Below are 22,082 nucleotides of genomic sequence, written 5' to 3'. Positions count from 1 at the left end.
CGCCTCCTCCCATCGCCCCGCCCCCTGCCTCGCCCCCGCGACACCCGGCCTGCCTGAGTCTAGTGGGCCTGCGCCGTTAAGTCATCTTCGTGCGACGGGCGTGGCCATTCTATTCGCGGGGTGTCCCGGCGGCTCGCTGGAGGTTCCACGTGATTTTTCCTCTAGAGATCCAGGACCCAGGTAGGACGCCGGCAGAGTCCAGGAAATTCTCCTTGGAGCTGGGGTGTCTCGGCGGACCCTCAGGGCCCATCGGAGGTAGGTGAAGGCGGCTCCCAGTGTGGGTAGCCCAGACTCACCTCCGACCTTCTCTGGCAAGCTCCTCTGGGGCTTTCCATTCTTCCCAGAGTGGCTAAACTTGACCAGCCCCTCAGGATCACCGCAGTCTCGCTTCTACCTAGATTTTCCTCCTTTACAATCACACCCTCTCGTCCATCGTTTTTAGTCTCTGGAGTGATCCGCACCCCTGTAAGGCAATGAGCAGATTTTCATATTTGTCTTTGCTTATGAGACCCCTTCTGTTTCGAATGCTCCATCCCCCTGCCTCCGCCTTTGTGCCCACCTTAAGTGGTCAGTCTGTTTTAATGCTATATTTCAAGGCCCAGCCAAATGCACACTTTGAGTCTTTTTGGGAGCAGCCCACGTAGAATTAAAAATCTGAGCTCAGCATTCTGTACGTTACTTATAGAATATATTTGATGTTCTACATTGTACTGTAGTACCTGTTATTCATTTACTCCTAGTTTCTCGGGCTCTGAGCGCTCCTCGATCATTTTTTTCCTTTTTATTTTCACATCACTTCTTGCTTCCATGCCTTTCCATTGGGTCGTACTTCCTTTCCCCCGCCTCCACTGCTGTTTCTCACTTTATTCTGGCAAACCACTGCTACTGCTTTTCACTTGTTCCTTTTTAAAACTTTAAAACTATTTCTCTCAAGGCAGATTTCAGTGTTCCTTTGCCTGTACTGTAGTAGGGGGCAGGGTAGATCTGGCTTGTTGTCTTTTTTAGGTAGCCAGTGAGCCAAGAATGATTTTTACAGGTGGGCATTTGCAATCTATTTGATGATAGGAAACATTAACTTTAAATACGAAGTAAGTGAAATATTATCCTTCTCCAAAAAATCCTATTGTTTTCATTCATAAATAAAAAAAAATTGTACTCAACTATTTTGGGGGTTTCCTTAGTAAAGTATCAGAAATTTTCTTTCTTGCTATATAGGTAACTACATAATATCCTCTATTTCATCTGTTCAGCTGCAAAGCCTGAAATATTTATCATCTGACCCTTTATAGACAAATTTTGTCAACTCCTGCTCTATAGCAGCATTCACATTATGGACACCACTTATGATTTTAATTTTGTGTTTTCCCCTAGAACCCACCACAATGCTTCCTTTCTTTCCTTCCACAAACATTTTATGAGCACTTAAAAAAAAAAAAAGCCTCCCAGACACAAAATGTTCAGTTTCATGGAAAAAAAGATCATTACAATGCCATGTGGTTATGTGCATTGACAGAAATGTGCAGTCAAGTAGGATTATAGAAGACAGGCCTCTGACACAGTGTAGGAGGTCAGAAAAGGTTTCCTGGGGGATGTGATCCTTGAGTTGATCTTAAATGGAAGTAGGCAGAAAGAGGTCATCCATGGTAGAGAGGACAAATGAGCAGAGACATTGAGACAAGAAAGAACATAGCGTGTTAAGGGAATGCAAGAGATGAAGCTGGAAAAGTAAGTATGGGCAAGGTCACAGAGAGCCTTACATGCCATGTTAAGGAGCTTGGACCTTCTTTTCTGGCTGTTAGGCTTTGTAGCAAATTTTCATTGTAGTTAGATAATTGATGGGTATTTGGAGGATGGGCGAGGGAGTCAGGGATACCATATATTGCACTATTTCAGTAGATCAGAAGATCCGAATTAGGGCAGTGGAACTAGATGGAGTGGACATGATGAAGTTCAAAAAGTTTTGGGAGGTAAAATCAGCAATCTTTTAACTGTTTGTATGTCAGAAGTGAAGAGGAAGGACAAGTCAAGGCTGATGCCAGATTCTCAGCTGGTGCCCATCACCAGCTGAAATGGAGAATATTGGTGTATGTGAGGGCACAGACCATATCTTTGACTTACTGTGTCCCTAGTGCCTAGAACAGTGTCCTACATGTTGTAGGTACTTGAATGAACAGAAAAATTTTCCTCCTTTTAATCATCGATAACCATGTTTCATCAAAACAGCCTTTAAAATATGTTATACCTATTTATTTTGGTGTTACTGATGCACTGTTTTCAGGCTTTCTGGAATTAATGATGAGTTGCACCATTGGAATCATTTTCCTAATAATTAAAATTGAGTCTCTTTTGCAGTTCACTAGTTCTGGAAAGACATTTTGGCTTACTTAGATGTCAGTTAAAAGTTTTAATTCATTTTTATCCTATTATGTCACTTTAATTTATAATTTAATTTTAGAATTGCTTTAGTCTTCTTGTTTAAATGTTTTAAAATTAATTTTAGGCTTCTGTATCATAACTTTTAATTTTATTTTAAGCTTTTAAATTTAATTTTAAGCTTCTACATTAAAATATTAGCTTTTTTTTTTTTAACTTTCTTCTTGGCATTTTTAGGTTTTCAGGAAGTCAGGTCCCTAGACTATGTTTTTAAAGATTAAATGTCATCTTAAGTTTAGTTTTAGGAAGCTTGTATTTGTGGTTATCGCCTTCAGTAAATGAACATTCTAATGAACATTCTAAGCCATTATGCTCTCTGCTTTTGCTGCTGGATGGCTAAGCCAGATTTATTCCCAAGTGTTATAAATTGGTCAGTTAGGGGTGAGAGGAGTTGTGTACAGCCTCTTTGTATAGCCGAGTAGATGGCGTAATATGATAGCCCTATCTATATTCTTCCTACTTCCTTTAGATTGTCTCTTCTGTGATATAATTAAATGGTTTATTGGTCATTAAACTATAAGCTACTGCATAGCCTTTTGAAAGGGTGCAGAATGAAAATCAACTATTATATACCAGTTTATGAATAACATGTATATAAAACATTTTCTTTTTCAGACATAAGACAGAGTCACTATAATTATTTCTAACATCAGTTCCAAACTACTTTTGGATAACAGTCCAATTATATGAAATTATGGCTGGTTATAAGCCTGTAGCTATTCAGGCGTTTCCTGTACTTGGTGAAAAAATCACTCAAGATACACTATACTGGAACAACTATAAGGTAAGTATTTATGCCAGTTTCTCAAGCCTGTGTTATACTTTGGATACTCTAGTAAGACAATCAATAACTAAAAGTAATCATCAGCAACTTATAGTTTGGGCAGAAAATTTGATATCTGATATTTTTTCTAGGAATTTTATATAGAAGTTTGTATTGCTTCATATGTTTAAATGTACAAGTGCATAGCACAGAATAGATGATTAATTAATACCAAATGAATTAAGTTTCTGAATTTGAATCTTAAAGGATTTTTTTTTCCTTAATTCAAGGAGGAAGGGATGTAAAGTTCTTCTAGAGTGTAAAGGCTAATAAATTATTTTTTAAAAAGATGAATAACTAAATAGAATAGATTGTGATTGGGAGGTTAATGGAAAAATAAATTAAAATGGACGATAAATACATTAAAAATACATTAAATGGACAATAAGTACATTAAAAATGGATAATAAATGAATAATAAATACATTAATGGACAATAAAATACATTAAAAGAGCCCCGGCTTCACTCGTAATTGAGAAATGCAAATTAAAACAATAATTTGGATACTGTTTTTTATATTGGCACAAATGAAAAATTTTGATCATCATTGCTACTTGGGGAAGGGAAATTGGTGAAAACTTTGTTGAGGACAGTTTGGCATCATCTATCATGATAAAAATGGCTTTCAGCCTTTTAATTTCCATAGCTTGGAACTTACTCAGTGAATATATGTCCCAAAATTTGCTAAATATATGTATAAAGATATTCATTGAAGTATTATTTATAATATTAGCAATCCTGGAAAAACTCATGTCCATTAGTAGTAGACTGGTAATGGACGATAAAGCTATTGCCTATGTGAAAAGTTAGCAAAGATGTGTCATTAAGTGAAAAAAAAGCAAGGTACACAACAGCCTGCCTGATATGATCTTTGTGTCAGTTTAAAAAATGCATTGTTAAATCTAGGCTGGTACAGCCGTAACTTTTTTTCCCCAGTAATAATCTGAGAAAACTCCATAGCTGAAGAGAAAAAGTGAGGTGTGGCTTTCCAACTATATACTTACTTTCTTTAGTATAAACAGGGATAGGATAGTCTGGGCGACGGAATTTGGACCTTTTTGCTCTCTTCATACTTCTGTATTAATGTTACTAAGGTATTACCAATTGTAACTCTGTTAATACTCTGTATTATTTTTTTATTAAGACCCCTGTTCAGATTAAGGAGTTTGGTGCAGTGTCAAAAGTAGACTTTTCTTCACAGCCTCCATATAATTATGCTGTCACAGCTTCTTCCAGGGTAAATAGAACATTACATTTATTTTTCTTTTGTATAGTTTATATTTACTACTGATCATGCGCCATCTGGTGAAATGCTATGTTTTTTGTCTTTTTTGTAGATTCACATTTATGGCCGATATTCCCAAGAACCTGTAAAAACCTTTTCCCGATTTAAAGACACAGCGTACTGTGCTACTTTTCGACAGGATGGTAGACTACTTGTGGCTGGCAGTGAAGATGGTGGAGTTCAGCTTTTTGATATAAGTGGGAGGGCTCCCCTCAGGCAGTTCGAAGGCCATACTAAGTAAGAGAGAGTTAAAAAATCATTTTTAATTGAGGTATAATTAACATACATTATATTAGTTTCAGGTGTACAACATATTGATTTGATATTTGTATGTATTGTGAAATGATCACCACAGTGAGTCTCATTAATATCCATCGCCATACAGTTAGTTTTTGTATGTTTTTTTTTGTAACTGCTATTCGTTTTCTCAGCTTCGAATAAAAACATAGAGAGCAGTTCTATGAAGATTATGTACCTATATGTACTTTATTTCCTGGTTGTTCTAAGACAGAGTGTGTGACCTGGCTAGTCCTATGGTCCAGTTTGATGGGGTTCATGAATTCCCTAGAATTGTATGTGACACTTTAAGAAATGCATATTTATCTAGAGTTCTGTGATTCAACTGAGATTATAAACTGATGATCTAACGGCAGCCTAGAATTTTTAAAGAACTACCCATTTTGAAAATTTTTAAATTAAAGAAAAGTAACTTTGCACCAACATTTAGAACATTTACTTTCATTGGGCAGCTAAGTATAATTGTTGACATATTAGAAAATGTAATTTAAGGCTATTATTTAATATTCTTATTAACGTCATAGCGCATAGGTACTTAAAGTTTTAAATTGGCTGGAGGACAAACATCTGTTTTAAAGTTTTTTTTCTCTCATGATTTCCCCTACGATTACTTCCTGATAGTGAGCTGCTTTTTTTGTTGTTTGGGGAAAAGCAGTATTTTATGTTAGAGGGTGCCAGAAATATAATTTTTCCCTGTTTTTTTTAATGTGCTGATTCTTGATCTTTCAGAGCAGTTCATACAGTAGATTTTACAGCTGACAAATATCATGTGGTCTCTGGGGCTGATGATTATACAGTTAAATTATGGGATATTCCAAACGCCAAAGAAATTCTGACGTTCAAAGAACATTCTGATTACGTGAGGTGTGGATGTGCTAGCAAACTGAACCCAGATCTCTTTGTAACAGGTTGGTGAACTCTCTCCCACCCCACCCCCCAGCTCCTGAAATTGATAAATTTATTGTGATAGACTTTGATATGCTTTGAGACCCTTTTGGGATAGTGAAGTTTTAAAAATTTTTATAAAGAAATATGTTTCTGTTTATCTTATTGTCTTATTTTCTTTTTTTGGCGAGTGTTCTTATTGTCCTCCAAATTGTTCTTATTGTCCTACAAATGTGCAAAAAAGGCTGTCTTGAAAACATGACTGTAAAAACTGTAATGGGTTTAGTACTCTGATTTTAAAGCCTCCGCAGTCAAGAAACAAAGGCAATACAGTTCAGCCTTTGAGGGTGCCTGAGCAAAGATTCCCCAGAAGATTCAATAGTTACAGAAGCCTGAAGATAGGAATAGTTTAAGATTCTGTGTAGTATAATACAATGCTTCTTCAAAAACAGTCAGTAGTACCGGACAGTTTGGAGGTACTGTATCTTTATGAATATACATGTCTTTTAAAAATTTTATCTAAGCTTTTTCTCCTTTTAAAATTTATGTTTGAATACATATACACGCACATGTATATACACACACGGTTTTTGTTTTTTTGGGTAGTGAAACTCATAATATAAAAATTGACATTTTAGGGTCATATGATCATACTGTGAAGATGTTTGATACACGAACAAACAAAAGTGTCATCTCTGTTGAGCATGGGCAGCCAGTGGAGAGTGTCCTGCTTTTTCCCTCTGGAGGTCTTCTGGTATCAGCAGGTATTTTTTTTTTTTTAAATTACTTTCACCAATATTGTTGGTCTTGAATCAGATATTTCTTTATCAGTTACTTTTTTGTAATTTATCAGTGTGTAATTTAATTGGCTATCTAGGTTTTTCCTTAAACTTCTGATAAGTGCGACAGGCAAGGAGTTATCACTTACTGAATACCTAATGTGAGCCAAGCTATTTTATATATATTATCTCTGATACCCTAGATGAGCAGAGAACGTATTTAGTTTTCTCACTGTTTTGCAACTAAGGAAATAAATAAAAAGTTTAACTAATTTGTCCAAGACAAAATGGCAGATCTTAAATCCCAGAATTTGAGAACATGCTTTATGTTCTGAACGCAGAAACCCAGGTTGTGGTCCTGCTGTTCTTATCTAAGAGATCTGCAGCAGCTTTTGAAAACAGTTTTTTTCAGATCTGAAATCGGGTTTGTCTCATTTCTTGTAACTCTTGAAATCTGGAGGAAGAGATATTGCGAGGTCAAGGGGCCTTGATAACTGTTTTCATTTAGTTGGAAGTAAGGTGTTTTTGTTATATTGTTCATAGTGCATTTTCGCAATTATAGTGGTAGAAATAAATTGGCTTTTTCATTTGTCAAGTCAAAATTAGGTAGCATGTATTACTTTACAGCATACATATTGCTGTGTGTAGCCTTTTTTTTTTTTTTTTTTTTTTTGCTTAACAACGACATTATCCTGTGTTATACTCTTTTCCCCAGTACCTATTTGATTTAAAAATAAGTTGAAAACATTTTCAGACGTATTCATTTGTCTTGCTGCTATTTTGAGAAAGAGAAATAAGTTCAAGATGAACAGAGAGAATAGATACCTCTATGCTAATCTCTGCTGTGTCACTAACTGTGTGTTGTTGAGAAATTTCTTACTTTTATAGTTCCTGAAAATGAGAGATTTGGCTAGATCAGTGGTTTCAAACTGTAATCTCTCTCATGAGCTCTCACATGTGGGGAGTCTGGGACTGTGAATTGTTCCAGGCCCTGTTTCCCAGTCAGGGTATGTAAGAAATTTGTTCCCTTCTCCAACCTCTTTTTCTACTTTATCTATTAGACTTCTACTTAATATTTTGTTGAAAGAAAAGATGCTGTATTAAAAATTATTTTTAAACTATTGGATTAAATTGCCTTTAAGGATCCTTCCAACTCTTATAGTGAAAAAAAAGTTATAGGGGAGCTTTTCAGTTTTGTTGAGATTCACAAAATTTTTAGGAAATAAAATCTACATTTTCCCATGATTATACAAAAATTGTTTTGAAGAATGATTCTATTATAACTTTTTAAAAATAAAATCTTTGTTGGTTTTACTTTTTATCTTGCTAGGCAATTCTGTGTACTTTACAAATATGAAATTATTTAGTTGTCGTAACAGCTCTGCGAGGTAGAGACTGTTATTATGAGTTCCACACCCAATAAATGGTAGAGTCAACACTGAAACCAGGCAGTCTGCCTATGGAATCTTCCATTTAACCTCCATGCTGTGGAGTGTTCACTGAAGAATGCTTTCAGAGCTTTAAAGTTTTGAATCTATAGGCAAAATATCAAAGTAATGATTCTTTCTTTTCATAGGAGGTCGTTATGTTAAAGTCTGGGACATGCTAAAAGGAGGACAATTGCTAGTGTCTTTGAAAAATCATCATAAAACTGTGACGTGTTTATGTCTGAGCAGCTCTGGACAGAGGTTACTCTCTGGTTCACTGGATAGGTTGGCATTTTAATTTTCTTTATGATTAGTATAAGTGTTTACAGCTTGAGGAATGAGTTATTTCTGTAGTATTTGTGATAAAATAAATATTCTGCCAAATTATTTACACGAAAAAAAATCTATTGAGTTGAAAATTTGACTCTTTATTTACATATAGCAAGCTTATTTTCTCCCTTGATATAGTTTATTGCTTTAACTTATATATACTTAAGGTATTTTATGGAACCATTTAAACATTAATCTTTTAGAATAATCTATATTAGTCTATAGTTTCTTTTGAAATGTTATATATTTTGAAACATTTATAATGAGTGTATATATTCTAGCTTATATTCTTTAAAATTTAAAGTTTCATGTAAAAATTTCTATACATTAATGTGGCCCAATTCTTACTATTTTAAGTAGGTATTAGTATTCCATTAGTTAATGTTCTAGAGCAGTGCCGTTCAATAGAGATGTAGTGTGAGCTACATATGCCATTTAAAATGTTTTAGTAGCCACATTAAAAAGGTAAAAAGAAATAATTAAAATTAATTTAACTGGGTAAAACTGATTTAGCCCAGTGTGTCTAAAATATTATTTCAGTATGTGATCAATGTAAAATTTATTAATGAGAGATTAAAAACAATTTAAGCATCTAATACACGCCCTATAATACAATAATGTTTTACAATGATTAATGTGAAATACATTATGTTTAACAAAAATAATTTTATACTGCCTCAGTTTTAAATTTTAAATCTAAGTTAATTAAAATTAAGTAAAATAAAAACATTTAGTTTATTTTCACTGGCTACATTTTAAGTGCTCACTAGCCACTAGACCTATGGCACAGTTCTAGAATTTATGTATATTCATCTGTTTGGTCATTTTATTTCCCTATTTCCTTTTTTACCCTGCTAGGTAAAGCCTTGTTTTTTCAGCCTGTTTATAAATAAGTATACACATTTTAAATCTAGAAAATATTTCTAGTACAAATAATTTATTATGTAAATGTACAGCAAATTCTTTGTAATGATGTTACTAGGTAATTTGGGACTTGATTTTTAGGTGTGTCCCTCAAAAGCTAAGTGTCAGTTTGGACTATTTGTAGTAGTTCTCAACCCAGAGTGATTTTTGTCTCCTGGGGATGTGGTGCTCCTGGCATATAGTGGGTAGAGGCCAAGGATGCTGCTAAACATCCTGCGATGCACATAGCAGCCCCTACAACAGAGAATTAACTAGCTCTAAATGTCAATAATGCTGAAGATTAGAAACTTGCTCTTTTGATTTCAAGTGTACTTTTCATCGATAGTTTTTTAACTCTGAAGTTTTATCTTCAGGCAGCAGTTGTTCACGAACTATACTTCTGATGGCTAGTCATAGTCTTTATACAAACATTATGCCTAATACTAATAAGTAGTTCATTTTTAAAGGAGATTCAGTGATGAATTAGTTTGTAATTAATATTACTATTTTTCTTCATTTTTGTGGAAATTTAATATTTGTATAGTGCTTTTCGAAAAAGTAGAAAATTTGCATTTTATACTCATTTCTGAGATGATTCGTGACAAAGGTTTCTTTTTTTTTAGGAAGGTGAAAGTATATAGTACAACTTCCTACAAAGTTGTTCACAGTTTTGATTATGCAGCTTCAATTTTGAGTCTTGCCCTTGCAGTAAGTACTTTTAGCTTTTTTTTGAAACTTTTACTAACCTTGCCTGTTAAATGAAACTAAAATGGAATGTTAGACTTTATCTTTGTATTTAAATAAGTTATTTTCTTCTTGCCACATTAGAGAATTAAATTAAGACAATTGCTAAAATACATGACTTGTCCCAATAACTTAGCATGTGTTCAGATTTAGGTCCCACTTACTGCATAGGTTCAAGCCAAGTATAGTGCTTTAGGCATTTTTAACACCAAGGGCAGGACCTGGAAAATTGATAAACCTCTTTTCAAAACATTTAACTCAAGGGTTAAGTACTCTAGAAAGTCAAGTTGGCTTTCTGAGCAAGAAAACAAAACAACAACAACAAATGGCAGGGAGAAGAGGGCATGACAAAATGAAACATCTTCTTTTTTGTTGAGTGCTCTTTCTGGAATGTCCACTGTCAAGTTTCATGAGCCATGGAGGAGGAAAATATTTGAATACATTATATAGAAATATCTGATCTGGGAGAGGAAAATCTTATTACCAAGTATTTTCTTGACAGGATTATAGAAAGTCATGCCACCATATAATTCTTTTTCTAGTAAGAGGATATAGAAACAAAATTATTTTAGAGTTTCCCAAGATGTCAATAACATTTTATTATTATACAAACTGCCAGTGATAATTTATAGCAGGTATAAATTCAGTCAATGTAATAGTATATTGGAGGTAAAAATAATTTTGCTTTAACTTTTTGCATAGATCATTGTTAGGGAGAGCATCTGTATCTGATTGGAGCTCTTGGTAAAAGAATGGATAAGCAGCAGACGTTATAAATGCTATTTCGAAGAAAAAGTAAGATAAATTTTGAGTTAGATATAGACTGATGTATTTTTCTCATTGCTGTTAGCATGAAGATGAGACAATAGTTGTAGGAATGACCAATGGGATACTGAGTGTTAAACATCGGAAATCTGAAGCAAAGAAGGATTCTCTACCCAGGAGAAGGAGGCCTGCATATCGAACTTTTATTAAAGGAAAAAATTACATGAAGCAACGGGTATTTACATGTTTCTTATATTTTTTTTTAAAGGTGAATTTTGTTAGAGTAGTCAACTCCTTCTGTGCACATTACCGAAAAGTTTAGTTTGCATGGCATTTAACTTTATTTTGCTTTTTTCTATACCAGATTTGCTTGAGTGGGGACCTTACTAATGAGTAACGCGGAATAGGGACTACTTTATTTAATACCATGAATCATAACAGTGTTATAGTACTTTACCATATTCAAAACAATGTCTTTCACACACTATCTGATTTGATCTTTTATTACTGGTAACCAGAATTGTTGACTAGATTGTAGATTTTCTGATTGTGTTTTCTCTCTGCTAAATCATATTTCCTTCCATGTAAAGAGAATTGAAATCAGTCATGTTTGCCCAGAATTGAGATATTATATATGTGTTTTAAGTTAAAAGCAGAGTCAGAACACACCAATGTGGCAAATTATTTCATTTTTGTTTAACATATATTATGGGCATATGACTATTATTCATGAATAGTCATATGACCATTATTCATGAATAGTCAGGGACACCTCGGTATAAAAAAATACCACTATAAAAAAGTTTATTTTGAATAAAACATTATACAGATGTTGATTTTTCTCTGTAAATTTACTTTTCATTGCAGGATGACATTTTGATCAATAGGCCGTCAAAAAAACACCTAGAATTATATGACAGGGATCTGAAAAATTTCCGAATCTCCAAAGCACTTGACAGAGTCCTTGAGGTGAGTAAGGAGTGAGTGGTGTGTACGTGTGTGTGTGTGTGTATAAAATATATTTTTTAAATTAAGATTTTTTAAGAGCCATTTTAGGTTCATAGCAAAATTGAGGGAAGATAGAGATATCCCACATACCCCTGCCCCCCGTGTACTCACCTCCCCCATTATCAATATCCCCTACCAGAGCGGTACGTTTGTTATAGTTGATGAACCTACGAGGAGCGTGTTTTTAAAAGAATCATATTACTTGCTTTGCTCATTACTGAGACTCAAAACTGTGAAGATAAAAACCTATTTAAATTCGGTAATTGTTAGTAAGTTCCAAGACTTTTTTTTTTGTCTTATCTGTTCATGTTGGTACTAAATATTTTTCTAGCCCAGTTGTACAATAAAGACACCTGAGATTACAGTTTCCATCATAAAGGAGCTAAATCGAAGAGGAGTCCTTGCAAATGCCCTCGCAGGTCGGGATGAAAAGGAAATCAGTCGTGTGCTTAATTTTTTGATAAGGTATGTTTTATGTTTGTATATTTTTGCACCTTAAATCATTTATTTCCATATGAGAGACATTTAGTTTGATCCTTGTAGAGAACTGATAGAACAACTCAGTTAATTTATTTTAAGGTTTATTTTTTAAAGTTTGCAAGTTTCAGTAAACAGTTTTTCCTTTGTAGGAATCTGTCTCAGCCAAGGTTTGCTTCTGTTTTGATCAATGCTGCGGAAATAGTTATTGGTAAGTACGTGTTGAATCTTGAAAAATCCTCACATGTTTGAAAAAATGATTTGTCAAAATATGAAAACAGATTTGGAGATTAATCAAAATATCTTGTTTTTATCAATTCTCTAATAGAGATTTTTATGGAGAAAATAAACGGTAACAGTAAATCGAAGCATTTTAAAATGGATTAAAAAATCTACAGTGTGTTGACTTTGAATTGCTGTGACTAGGGTTATTATAATTAAAAAAAAGTTTTTTAAACATCTACCATGACCGTGACTATTTTTCAATGGGAAAGTGAAAATAAGTCAGAAACTTTCATGCTCTACTTTTCATAAATACATAAAGGTTTTTTAAAATACATTTATTCAGATAAATTGTTTACGTTCTATAAATCATAAATAAGTACAGATCTTTTAGTGTCTTGATATTTAATATTTTTTATATTTACTATTTTTATTTAATATTTAATATATTTAATATTTTTCTAAATATTGCTGTTCACTTATTGTTTAGAACAATATTTCTAATTAATATGTTTTTGCTCTCTTTTTCTAGATATATATCAGCCTGTGATTGGTCAATCACCTGTAGTTGATAAAAAGTTTTTGTTACTTCAAGGACTTGTAGAAAAAGAGATTGATTACCAAAGAGAACTGCTAGAAACCTTGGGAATGATGGATATGCTTTTTGCTACCATGACAAGGAAAGAAAGCACGTCTATGTTGCAGCATGCATCTGATGGATTTCTAGAGAACAAGAAGATAGACTCATAGTGCCTACTTAATAAGACGCATAAGAACTCCTAACTTGGGATGGATTTGATTCTGTTAACTATCAGAAAGAGAATCTCTTTGATACATAAAAGAAAAACTATTTTCAGAAGCAATTTTATCAAAGACACTGGAATGACAATGATAGGAAAATAAGTACCGGTTTTAAGACATGATTTTCCATGTAATGGTTTGAATTATTTTGTGTGTCTTTGGCTAGAAGATCTCAGTTGTCTTGGTTATAGTGTGTGTCCACCTTGGACAAGTTGAAATTAATTTTAATGCAGCAAAGCTCTGTTATCAGCATTTAGTAGACGTTCAGAACTCTGGAGAGGGCTTCAGTTGTAAAGGAACAGGGCTTTATTTTTTAATTCTATCCTTGAAAAACCCAACAAAACAACAGATAAATTATTTCTTTAATCAGTGCCCTTAAGATTTCCGGGCGGCAAGCTCTCCTTGACATCATCACTTATCCTAAGTCACATGTTCTGCTTTTGCGGGTAATAGGGCTGTATCTGTTCCAAGTGTGGCAAATCAGTGGCCAACTTTGAGTAATTCACACCGGTTAGACATGTATTCAGAGAGAGTGATGAGGCAGATTTGATATCTAAAAATTGTGTTCTCCACCCCAGGTTTTTTTTTTTTAAATTTCTTTAATATTGACTGTTTTATCAGAACAAGGTCTACAGGTAGATATTTTCGGACCATGTTTATTTTTCTTCCCCTCAATGTGTGTATCCTTTCTACCAGGTTTTCAACTTGCTTCAGGTCAGGGGAATGATAAAATTTGCCATTTCTGTTCTAATGAATAGCCATTCATCCTTTTATATACATGTTTGGAACTTATTGGAACTACCTACCCTCTGAAAATCATTTTATCTGCTCTATATTTAGATTTTTTCCCCCCTCCATTTTTCCCTATTATCTTGTGTTTTAGGATCCCAAGACAGAGTAGCTTGCTCTGGAAAATAGTTATATTTTTTAAAAGTTCAATATAAATCATATTTTTTAATAAAGAGATTCTTATTTTCTTCTTGGCTTTTTGAGATGTGTCAATTCTTGATGGATTGTCACTGACTAGTGACTCCTAGCACACTGATTTCACACTTGCTACCTCTCACACCTTCCCCTAATTCCTGCTCCACCTCAAGTAGTTAATTATCTCTAAGGAAATATGCCTTGGGCTAGCAGAACCCTTAGTTAAAGGAAGATTTTGTTATGGGAATCTCTTAAAATTTTAGTTCTGTAGTTCAGTTTTGTTTTGTTTTTTAAAGCAGAAAAAATATATCTGGTGAGGGCTTATGCTCACAAAAGGGGTCTAGTTTCCCTCTCATGAATTGATTTAAGCGATTATCTAGCACAATGGCTTGTAAGAAACCAGGAGTTTACTTCCCTGAGTATGTATTAGTCAAGGTCTGAAACTGTCTCTTCATTGTTGAGAAGGGTTAATTTATTTAAATTTTGTATTTAAAAGCTTTTAAAAACATTTAACTTCATAAGTATGTGATCATTTGTATACTAATAAAAATTAGAAGTTGAAATATTATCTAAACTAGTTGCCATCAAATGTGTAACATGTGACAAGGGTTTCCCATATATTATTTGATTCTCACCACAACTATTCAGTGTTGGTAGTCTCATTTTACATTGAATTAACTACAATAAATTCACCCCTGAGTTCCCTAAACTTGAATTCTTAAATTCTTAACATCATCCCAGCATTCTGGGGCTGCCTGATGGAGGTGAAAGTACTCATTCCCTTTAACAGAATGTCACAGAGTGCTGCAGTTGTTGGGTGCTGCTTTGCATTTCAGTTTTCCACAATTGGAGATTGTTCTATAGCTCAGCTTCATTCATTTTTATGCTGGCTGCCTACGTCACTGTATAGATGTGCTGTAATCAGTTCAGCTAGTCTTCTATCAATGGACATTTAGGTGGTTGGCATTCTTTTACAGTTACCAGCAGTTCTGCACTGCACAAGCTTTTACATAAGTTTTTGTGCATTTTGAGGAGTGTTTACTGGGATAAATTACTATGAATTATTCTGATCCTAGAGAGTAAGTCTTTATTTCCCACCACAAAGTCTTTATTTGGTAATGTCTCATTCCTGCTGCTTGTTTTCATCTAAGGAAATGCTATCCATCTTTCCAGTCAAAGCTCTACTCGCCAGTATTACTTCAAGAGATATTCCTTGAATACCTTATCCTCACGCAGGGTGCTTTGTATTCTACAAGATAATTAACTGTAAGGGACAAAGGCTACTATTATTCCCACTCTGCACATGGCAACACTGAAGTGACAAAGTTTAGGTAACTTGTTCAAAGTCCTGCAGTTTGCTAGTGGCAGATCTGGGATTTGAACTCAGGTTGAGTACTACAGTGATAGCATCTTATTTACATCCTAGAAATATAGAATATGTTCTTAATCTTGAGTTATTAATGATTAATTCTTGACTTTGTTCACAATTCATAGTTGGTGTTTAGTGCTGAATGAATGGATAAAATGAACGAATGCTTATTGGATCCAGCTTGGCAATTTACATGAAAACAGAAGTTACTGCATGCAGGATGAAATGGTTATATTTTTTTTTCTAAGAGCTACAACTCAATATGTTTCTGGAAGCTGTCCTTATTGCCCACTGAGAATTTAATCAGGTGAAACAAACCATGCATGACAACTCACCTTAGTTTGCCATTAGTCCACGAGGTGGCGGTATTATTTCAGAAACCATGAGAAACCTGCTTTTCCGCAGCCCTTTCTCTGAATTAAGCTAGTGTTCCTAAGGTTCAGGAAGGTGAATTCTCTCAGAAAACAACCAAGATATTTGATTATTGCTATGTTGACAAAGTGGGTTAGAAAGCCATCTATATTTATTAGGTGCTAACCAGAATATGGAAGTAAAACTAAAGTCCTCTTTGAATTAAAGATTAAGCTTTTCAACAATGTCTAAAGTCTTCTTTGAATTAAAGATTAAGCTTTCCGACATGAGCTTTATGCTCTGGGGCAAGTTCCCAGCTGTTCTTCTGGGCCTCAGCTTTCATATCTGTCAAATGGGCTAATTGTGAGAATAAATGCAGTGATACATAAAAAATGTCTTACCTGCTTTACTATGTTTTTCACACGTTTATGAATATGGACAGTCTACCTGTTTTGCATCAGTTGGGAGCTTTTTCTTAGCTTTTCTGATTATTAACGTCATTCGGATCACTTAGATAAGGGTTGAGTCGAAGTGTTCTTTTACTAGCGTTCCCCAAACTTTTTGGCACCGGGGACCAGTACTCCTATGAGAATCTAATGCCTGATGATCTGAGGTGGAGCTGAGGCGGTGATGCTAGTGCTGGGGAGTGGCTGCAAATACAGATGAAGCTTCTAGCTCACCTGCCCACCGCTCACCTCTTGCTGTGTGGTCTGGTTCGTAACAGGCCCCGGGGGTTGGAGTTCCCTGTTTTATACTATTAAAAAGGATGTTTTTAAAATAAATTGTATAAACTATGAGGGTGTAACTGACTTGAGACAGACTGCTCACAGGCATTTTGAAAGTAAATGATTTAATCTGCAATATATACAAATAAGACTAACCATTTATGAAAGTAAGATGTTAAGTTCCATTGAATTAGTACTGTAGAAATTTCAAATAGAATTGTTATATTTTTAAATATATTAATTCAGACTTTCTTTTGTTTAAATTAATTTTCTTAACTCAGACTATGTGATGACCTTATTGACCAAAAGTTTAAAAATATATACTGTGTTAGTTTAACGAAGGTTGACAATTTTCTATAAATATTACTGTAAAACACTGGACTCATAAGAAGTTTTTTCCAAAGTTTTTAAAAATTTGAGATATAATTGACAGATAACATTAGTTATAGGTGTACTAACAGATAGAGCCTTGACGAAGTGTTCCCAATGAAAAGAAAAAATGCCTGCAGCAGAAGCAGTTTCCTCATAGGAAACAAGTAGAAAGCAGTGGTCAGATTTTTTTTCTCTTATTATTGTCCACTTTTGAATAAAAGCTTTTGAGGCTCACCTCCCTAACCCATTCTTCCAATGAGAAAAGATCTGGATAGTAACAAAGAATTGAGAAAGAGCAAAATAGACAATTGCAATGAAATTTATTGACAGCCTATGTGAATTTCCTTATTCTATAATTTCTAAGAGAATACTGTGAGCTATTACACAGGGTTTTCTACCATAAAATCATTACTCATAACCTAGCAATTTTGTTTATTTGGAGTATGTTATTTAAGATATTGTAAGTCAGTACATTGTTAAAGATAGGAAACTATGGTCAATTTGTAAAGAAGGTTATGTAGAATTCTGCTTCAACTAAGTATAAGGGTGATCAAAACTGGAAAATTATAGATAATAATAATAATATCTAAATCTAATATGCTTGCTAAGGCACTGATCTCACAAATGTACATATATTAACTTATTTAATCTTCACAACAACGTGAGTAGGTACTATAACTATACATTAAATTACTTTCTTTTGCAAATACATATTTCTATACCATGAAAAGTTAATATGAATTAAACAATTAGTAACAATGTGGGGTGATAGATGTGTTAGCTTGATTGTAGTAATCATTTCATTGTATATGTTCATCTTATACAATGTTGTACACCTTAAATATATACAATTTTTATTTGTCAATTATACCTCAGTTAAGCTGGAAAAAAAGAATGAGCCACTTAAAAGAAAAAGCCAATATTTGACAAAACTTTATACAAATATATTTTGAAAGCTGGATTACATGGATGCTTTTCTTGACAATATAAATGAACAAAATATGTCCCAAAGAGACAGAAAATTCACACAGAACAATAACCAGGGAAGAAATTGAGAAGGTAATCTGAGAAACTCTGGACTCAAATGTTTTATTAGTGAATTCTTTCAAACTTTTAAGGAATAGAAAATTCTAATGTGTTTAAACTAATCTAGAACTTAGAGAAGAAAACTTCCAACATCATTTTCTAAAGCCAGAACAACAGAAATGTCGACCTGACCGACCTCTTTTTGGTACTATTGTTTGAAGTATCTGCTGTCCCTCCTGGGGGACAGATAATAGTTCTTCATGCCAGGGACATCTGGCTTACTTCTAGGACTTGAGGTAAGCCAGATCCTGTGGTAGAATTATATATCTCCACCCTGTGGAAGTCAGGTCAGGTCTTGGACTGTACAATAAGGGCAAAAGTGACATCGTGCCAGTTAACAAGCGGAAGCTTTTAAATCCAGTTCATGCTTCACCTGATCTCTCTTGCCATGACCATCAACGATGTGCCAGATAAGCTGTTTTATCCACCTCATTCCAGAGGGAAGATGACATGGAGAAGAGGCATAATGGACCTACGGTGGACATATAAGATGAGTAAGAAACTGTAAGTACTGAGATTTGGGGATTTTTTTTTTTATCACAGCATAACCTATCTTACTCTGATTGACACATTCTGCTTCCCTACAAAAGAAAACTATAAACTAAATTTATTTATGAATGCCGATGTTAAAATCTCTAATTAATAAGAAAAAGATTTTCTTATTGGAATAATATACCCCCAACTAAGAGCTCTAAACAGATATGTTCCCCACTGAAGACTTGGAGACCTCCCACTTTATGTGTGTGTGTTCCTATCTAAAGAAAATCCCACGTTATATGTATTAGTTTATAAAATATAAAAGCAACTTTGTCCCCTAATCTGCCATGTCAGCATCAAAAAAGAGTTAAAGATTCAAAGGCTTCATGGTATCAAAAACACCCTTAAGTGGGAAGATGTGTCTCAGAGATGAAAGATGGATGGATGAAGAATATATTAAATGAAAGTTCCCAAGGCCCATTGTCTTATAAAATTTCACAGTGCGGTGCTCTCTATGAAGGCATTGGAAATGGATATTCTTCCTATTTGCAAGTGGGGAAATAGGGAAGTAGCAGGGAAGCTCCTGATTTGGACTGAGATCATCAAGCTCCTGATATGGTTTTACTTGCTGATGTTTTCTTGTTTTGTTAAAAATAAATCTACCATTGCCTAGGTCAGTAATTTTCTGGTGAGGATTATCTAACGTAAGTTTATTTTTTTCCTTTAAGTAATAGTGGGTGTGATGAGTTCTAAGTCTTTAAAAGGTGACAACGTCAAGCTCTTGGAAGAACCCCAGATAACTAACTGGTTGGCCTTGTAAATGAAACATTGTCTCAGCTATTGGTATAAGCAGGGCATGTGATCAATGATAAATTTTCTTAGAAAAAAAGAAAGTCATTCAATAGAGGAACACAAATTTATTGTTCAACTCAACTAATATAATAGTTCAAATAGTAACATAGATGAGTTCATCTCTGGATAACTTTCTTACTAGTATAGGAGATAAGAGTATGAATCTCCTGGAAAAACAGGAGTGGGGACAGTATTTAAAATTTGAGTGGTGACGAAAATAGTAGCTGACATAAGGTTGAATGTAAAACAGAAGTAAGCTGTGCTAGGACAGGGATCATATCCACTTTATGTATAAGGTCTGGCATACAGGAGGTGCTAAATAAATGTTGCCTGAAGGCTGAATTCTGAGGAGGCAAATGTCATACTTGAGACGTGGGTAAGCGGTACTACCAGAGAGGAAGGTGGCTTGTTTTCTCAGGACTTAACAGGAAGTGAGTCTTTGGTCTTTTGAGAATTAGACAAAAATGGAAGCTTCAAGGACTGAAGGCTTTGAAACCCTAGGGTTTTTATTTTATTTTTATTTTGAAATCGTTTTAGACTTAGAGAAAAGTTTCAAGAATAGGGTAAGCAGCTTCCCTCAGCTTACCCTAATGTTAACTTATGTTGGTAACCACAGTGCAATTATCAAAATCAAGAAATGAACATTGGTGCAATGCTGTTAACTAAAATATACCGGTTTCTCCAGTTTTCTCCCCGATGTCTCTTTTCTTTTCTAGGACCCAGTCCAGGATCCTACCTTAATCTCCCTCCAATTCCTGATGATTCCTCAGTCTTTCCTTATATTTCACAATCTTGAAATTTTTGATGAATACTGGTCAGTTGTTTTCTAGAGTGTATATTAATTTGGGGTTGTATGATGTTTCTCATGATTAGATTCAGGTTATATGTTTTGGGCAAGAACACCACAGAAGTGATATCTTTGTCTTAGAGTAGGACGTCAAGGTCTACATGATGTCCATATTTCTTATTACTGGTGGTATTAACTTTGATCCCCTAGTTAAGGCATTCTAGGCCAGCTTTTTTCACTATTAAGGTATTACTTTTCCCTTCATAATTGAGAAATATTTAGGGGCAGTACTTTAGATTATGTAAATATCCTGTTCTGGCTTAAATTTTCACCCACAAATTTCACTCACTAACTGAGTTTTGATTTGCATTTCCCTGGTGATTAACGATATTGAGCACCTTTTTACGTACTTGTCTTCTTTGGGAAAATGTCTATTCAGGTTGTCTGCACATTTTTTAATCAAATTATTATTATGTATTTTTTTGCTGTGCATTGTATGAGTTCCTTATGTATTTTAGACTAACCCTTTATCAGATAGAAAGTTTGCAAATACACGTGGACAAGTTGTTTGTGAGGGCTAGTAGAAAAAGGATCTACAAAACTCCTTTTTAAAAACTAATTTATTACTAACTCCTACTTCGAAACCTCATTTTTAATCTTAGGTAACATGATGCTAATTTAACAAAGAAGATCAGTTAATCCATTAGTATGAGAATTAAGCAGCTGCACAATTTATGTATGTTATTGCTACCAAGAAACGCAAGTTTCTGTACCCTATGAAGTTTTTCGTTTGAATGTGTGAATTCTTAACCTATGGACTATGAATGGGCTTTGGGGTGGCCCCAATTTGGTGAATATGAATGAATGTGTATTATTTTGGGGTGAAGATCTTAACTTTTTAGATGCTCAAATATGTTTGTAACCACACTACACTCTGCTGAAGCCTCACGCTTTTAATCAACCTTGTGGACAAACATACATCATTCTTTTTTACTTACTCAAACTTGAAGTGCTGGGTTTGGCAACATTTATGGAGAAGGACAGAGTAAACTTTAATTCAAGTCGATCATTTTGGTTGGAGAATAACATGTCCATACAGTGGATGAAAGATAAGTTTCCCTTTTATGTTGCCAAGTACACACATTTGGATCAGCATTGTACCATGAGGTATGTTTAACTTACAGAGAAACAATTTTAAATTACAGAGAAACAAATTTTGATGCCAACAGAAAAGCAAATATGTGTTTGATCTGATTAATGACACTTTCGCACTTGGGGCTTTAATCTTGTGGTGTGATGTTTACTTATTACGGTTTATACAGTTTGTCATGCAGTCAGTATCAAAGGTGAAAGTCATAGTGGAGTATGTTCAAGGTTTTATGAAATGCTATTTCCATTCTTCTCTTACACACTTAACCAGTTTCTTAATACAGCTTATATTGTGTGAAAGAAGAATGCAATGCTTTATACTGAGGAACATTTTAATGACTTTATTTTGTATTTGTCATCGAAGTCATTTTAGTGGCGCATTTTAACAGGGCTAAAATGTCCATCAAAACAGATTGATACTGAGCTATCCAAGTGTGACTGGGGCAGGGAGAGGTGTGAGAATGATGACCAACGAGGTTTGTGGATAATACATTTAGTAACCTTGGAGTATGAGTGTTCTAGGGGATCAATAGAAATTATTTATGAAATTCTTAATAGAAATTATAAGAGAATATTCATTATCTAAAAGCCAGATACAAAGTTTTACAGATAAATTATAAAAAGCAAATGCTATTCTGTATTTTTCTCTCACTTGGCTTGTTTATCTCTTTGACCACCGTGTGATTCCACTGGCAGTTCCTGCTCATCTTTTTTTTCTGTATCTCCTTGTACTTCACAAGGTGCAACTAATTCTGAAGACCTCACATTTTAAAAGTTAAAGAGGGGAGTTTGTATCTACCACCTTTATGT

General features: G+C 34.3%; 1 protein-coding gene across 2 annotated transcripts; it reads left to right on the top strand.

Annotated features, from left to right (window-relative positions):
* Positions 1–99: 99 nt before the first annotated feature.
* Positions 100–14,672, top strand: UTP15 (UTP15 small subunit processome component). 2 transcript variants are annotated; one of them, XM_016122212.2, is made up of 13 exons: positions 100–180; positions 3,049–3,217; positions 4,402–4,494; positions 4,595–4,779; positions 5,569–5,747; positions 6,363–6,488; positions 8,080–8,215; positions 9,787–9,871; positions 10,758–10,907; positions 11,540–11,641; positions 12,012–12,145; positions 12,310–12,368; positions 12,912–14,672. In XM_016122212.2, the coding sequence occupies exons 2-13, from the start codon at positions 3,128–3,130 to the stop codon at positions 13,127–13,129; spliced, it is 1,557 nt and encodes a 518-aa protein (XP_015977698.1). In that variant the 5' UTR covers positions 100–180; positions 3,049–3,127; the 3' UTR covers positions 13,130–14,672. The 2 variants fall into 2 exon arrangements, with proteins under 2 accessions (XP_015977698.1, XP_015977697.1); XM_016122211.2 differs by having other exon boundaries at positions 114–255.
* The last annotated feature ends 7,410 nt before the right edge of the window (positions 14,673–22,082 follow it).

Source organism: Rousettus aegyptiacus, unplaced genomic scaffold (assembly GCF_014176215.1).
Source record: "Rousettus aegyptiacus isolate mRouAeg1 unplaced genomic scaffold, mRouAeg1.p scaffold_m13_p_8, whole genome shotgun sequence".
Classification (NCBI taxonomy): Eukaryota; Metazoa; Chordata; class Mammalia; order Chiroptera; family Pteropodidae; genus Rousettus; species Rousettus aegyptiacus.
Note: the sequence above shows the minus strand (reverse complement) of the source record. Positions and strands in the feature narration are given on the sequence as shown.

Excerpts from the sequence above, each read along its gene's own strand:
- UTP15 (XM_016122212.2), top strand. The coding sequence starts at position 3,128 with ATGGCTGGTTATAAGCCTGTAGCTATTCAGGCGTTTCCTGTACTTGGT. Across the intron at positions 4,495-4,594 it reads CTGTCACAGCTTCTTCCAGG|ATTCACATTTATGGCCGATA; the intron begins GTAAATAGAACA and ends TCTTTTTTGTAG. Across the intron at positions 5,748-6,362 it reads CCCAGATCTCTTTGTAACAG|GGTCATATGATCATACTGTG; the intron begins GTTGGTGAACTC and ends TTGACATTTTAG.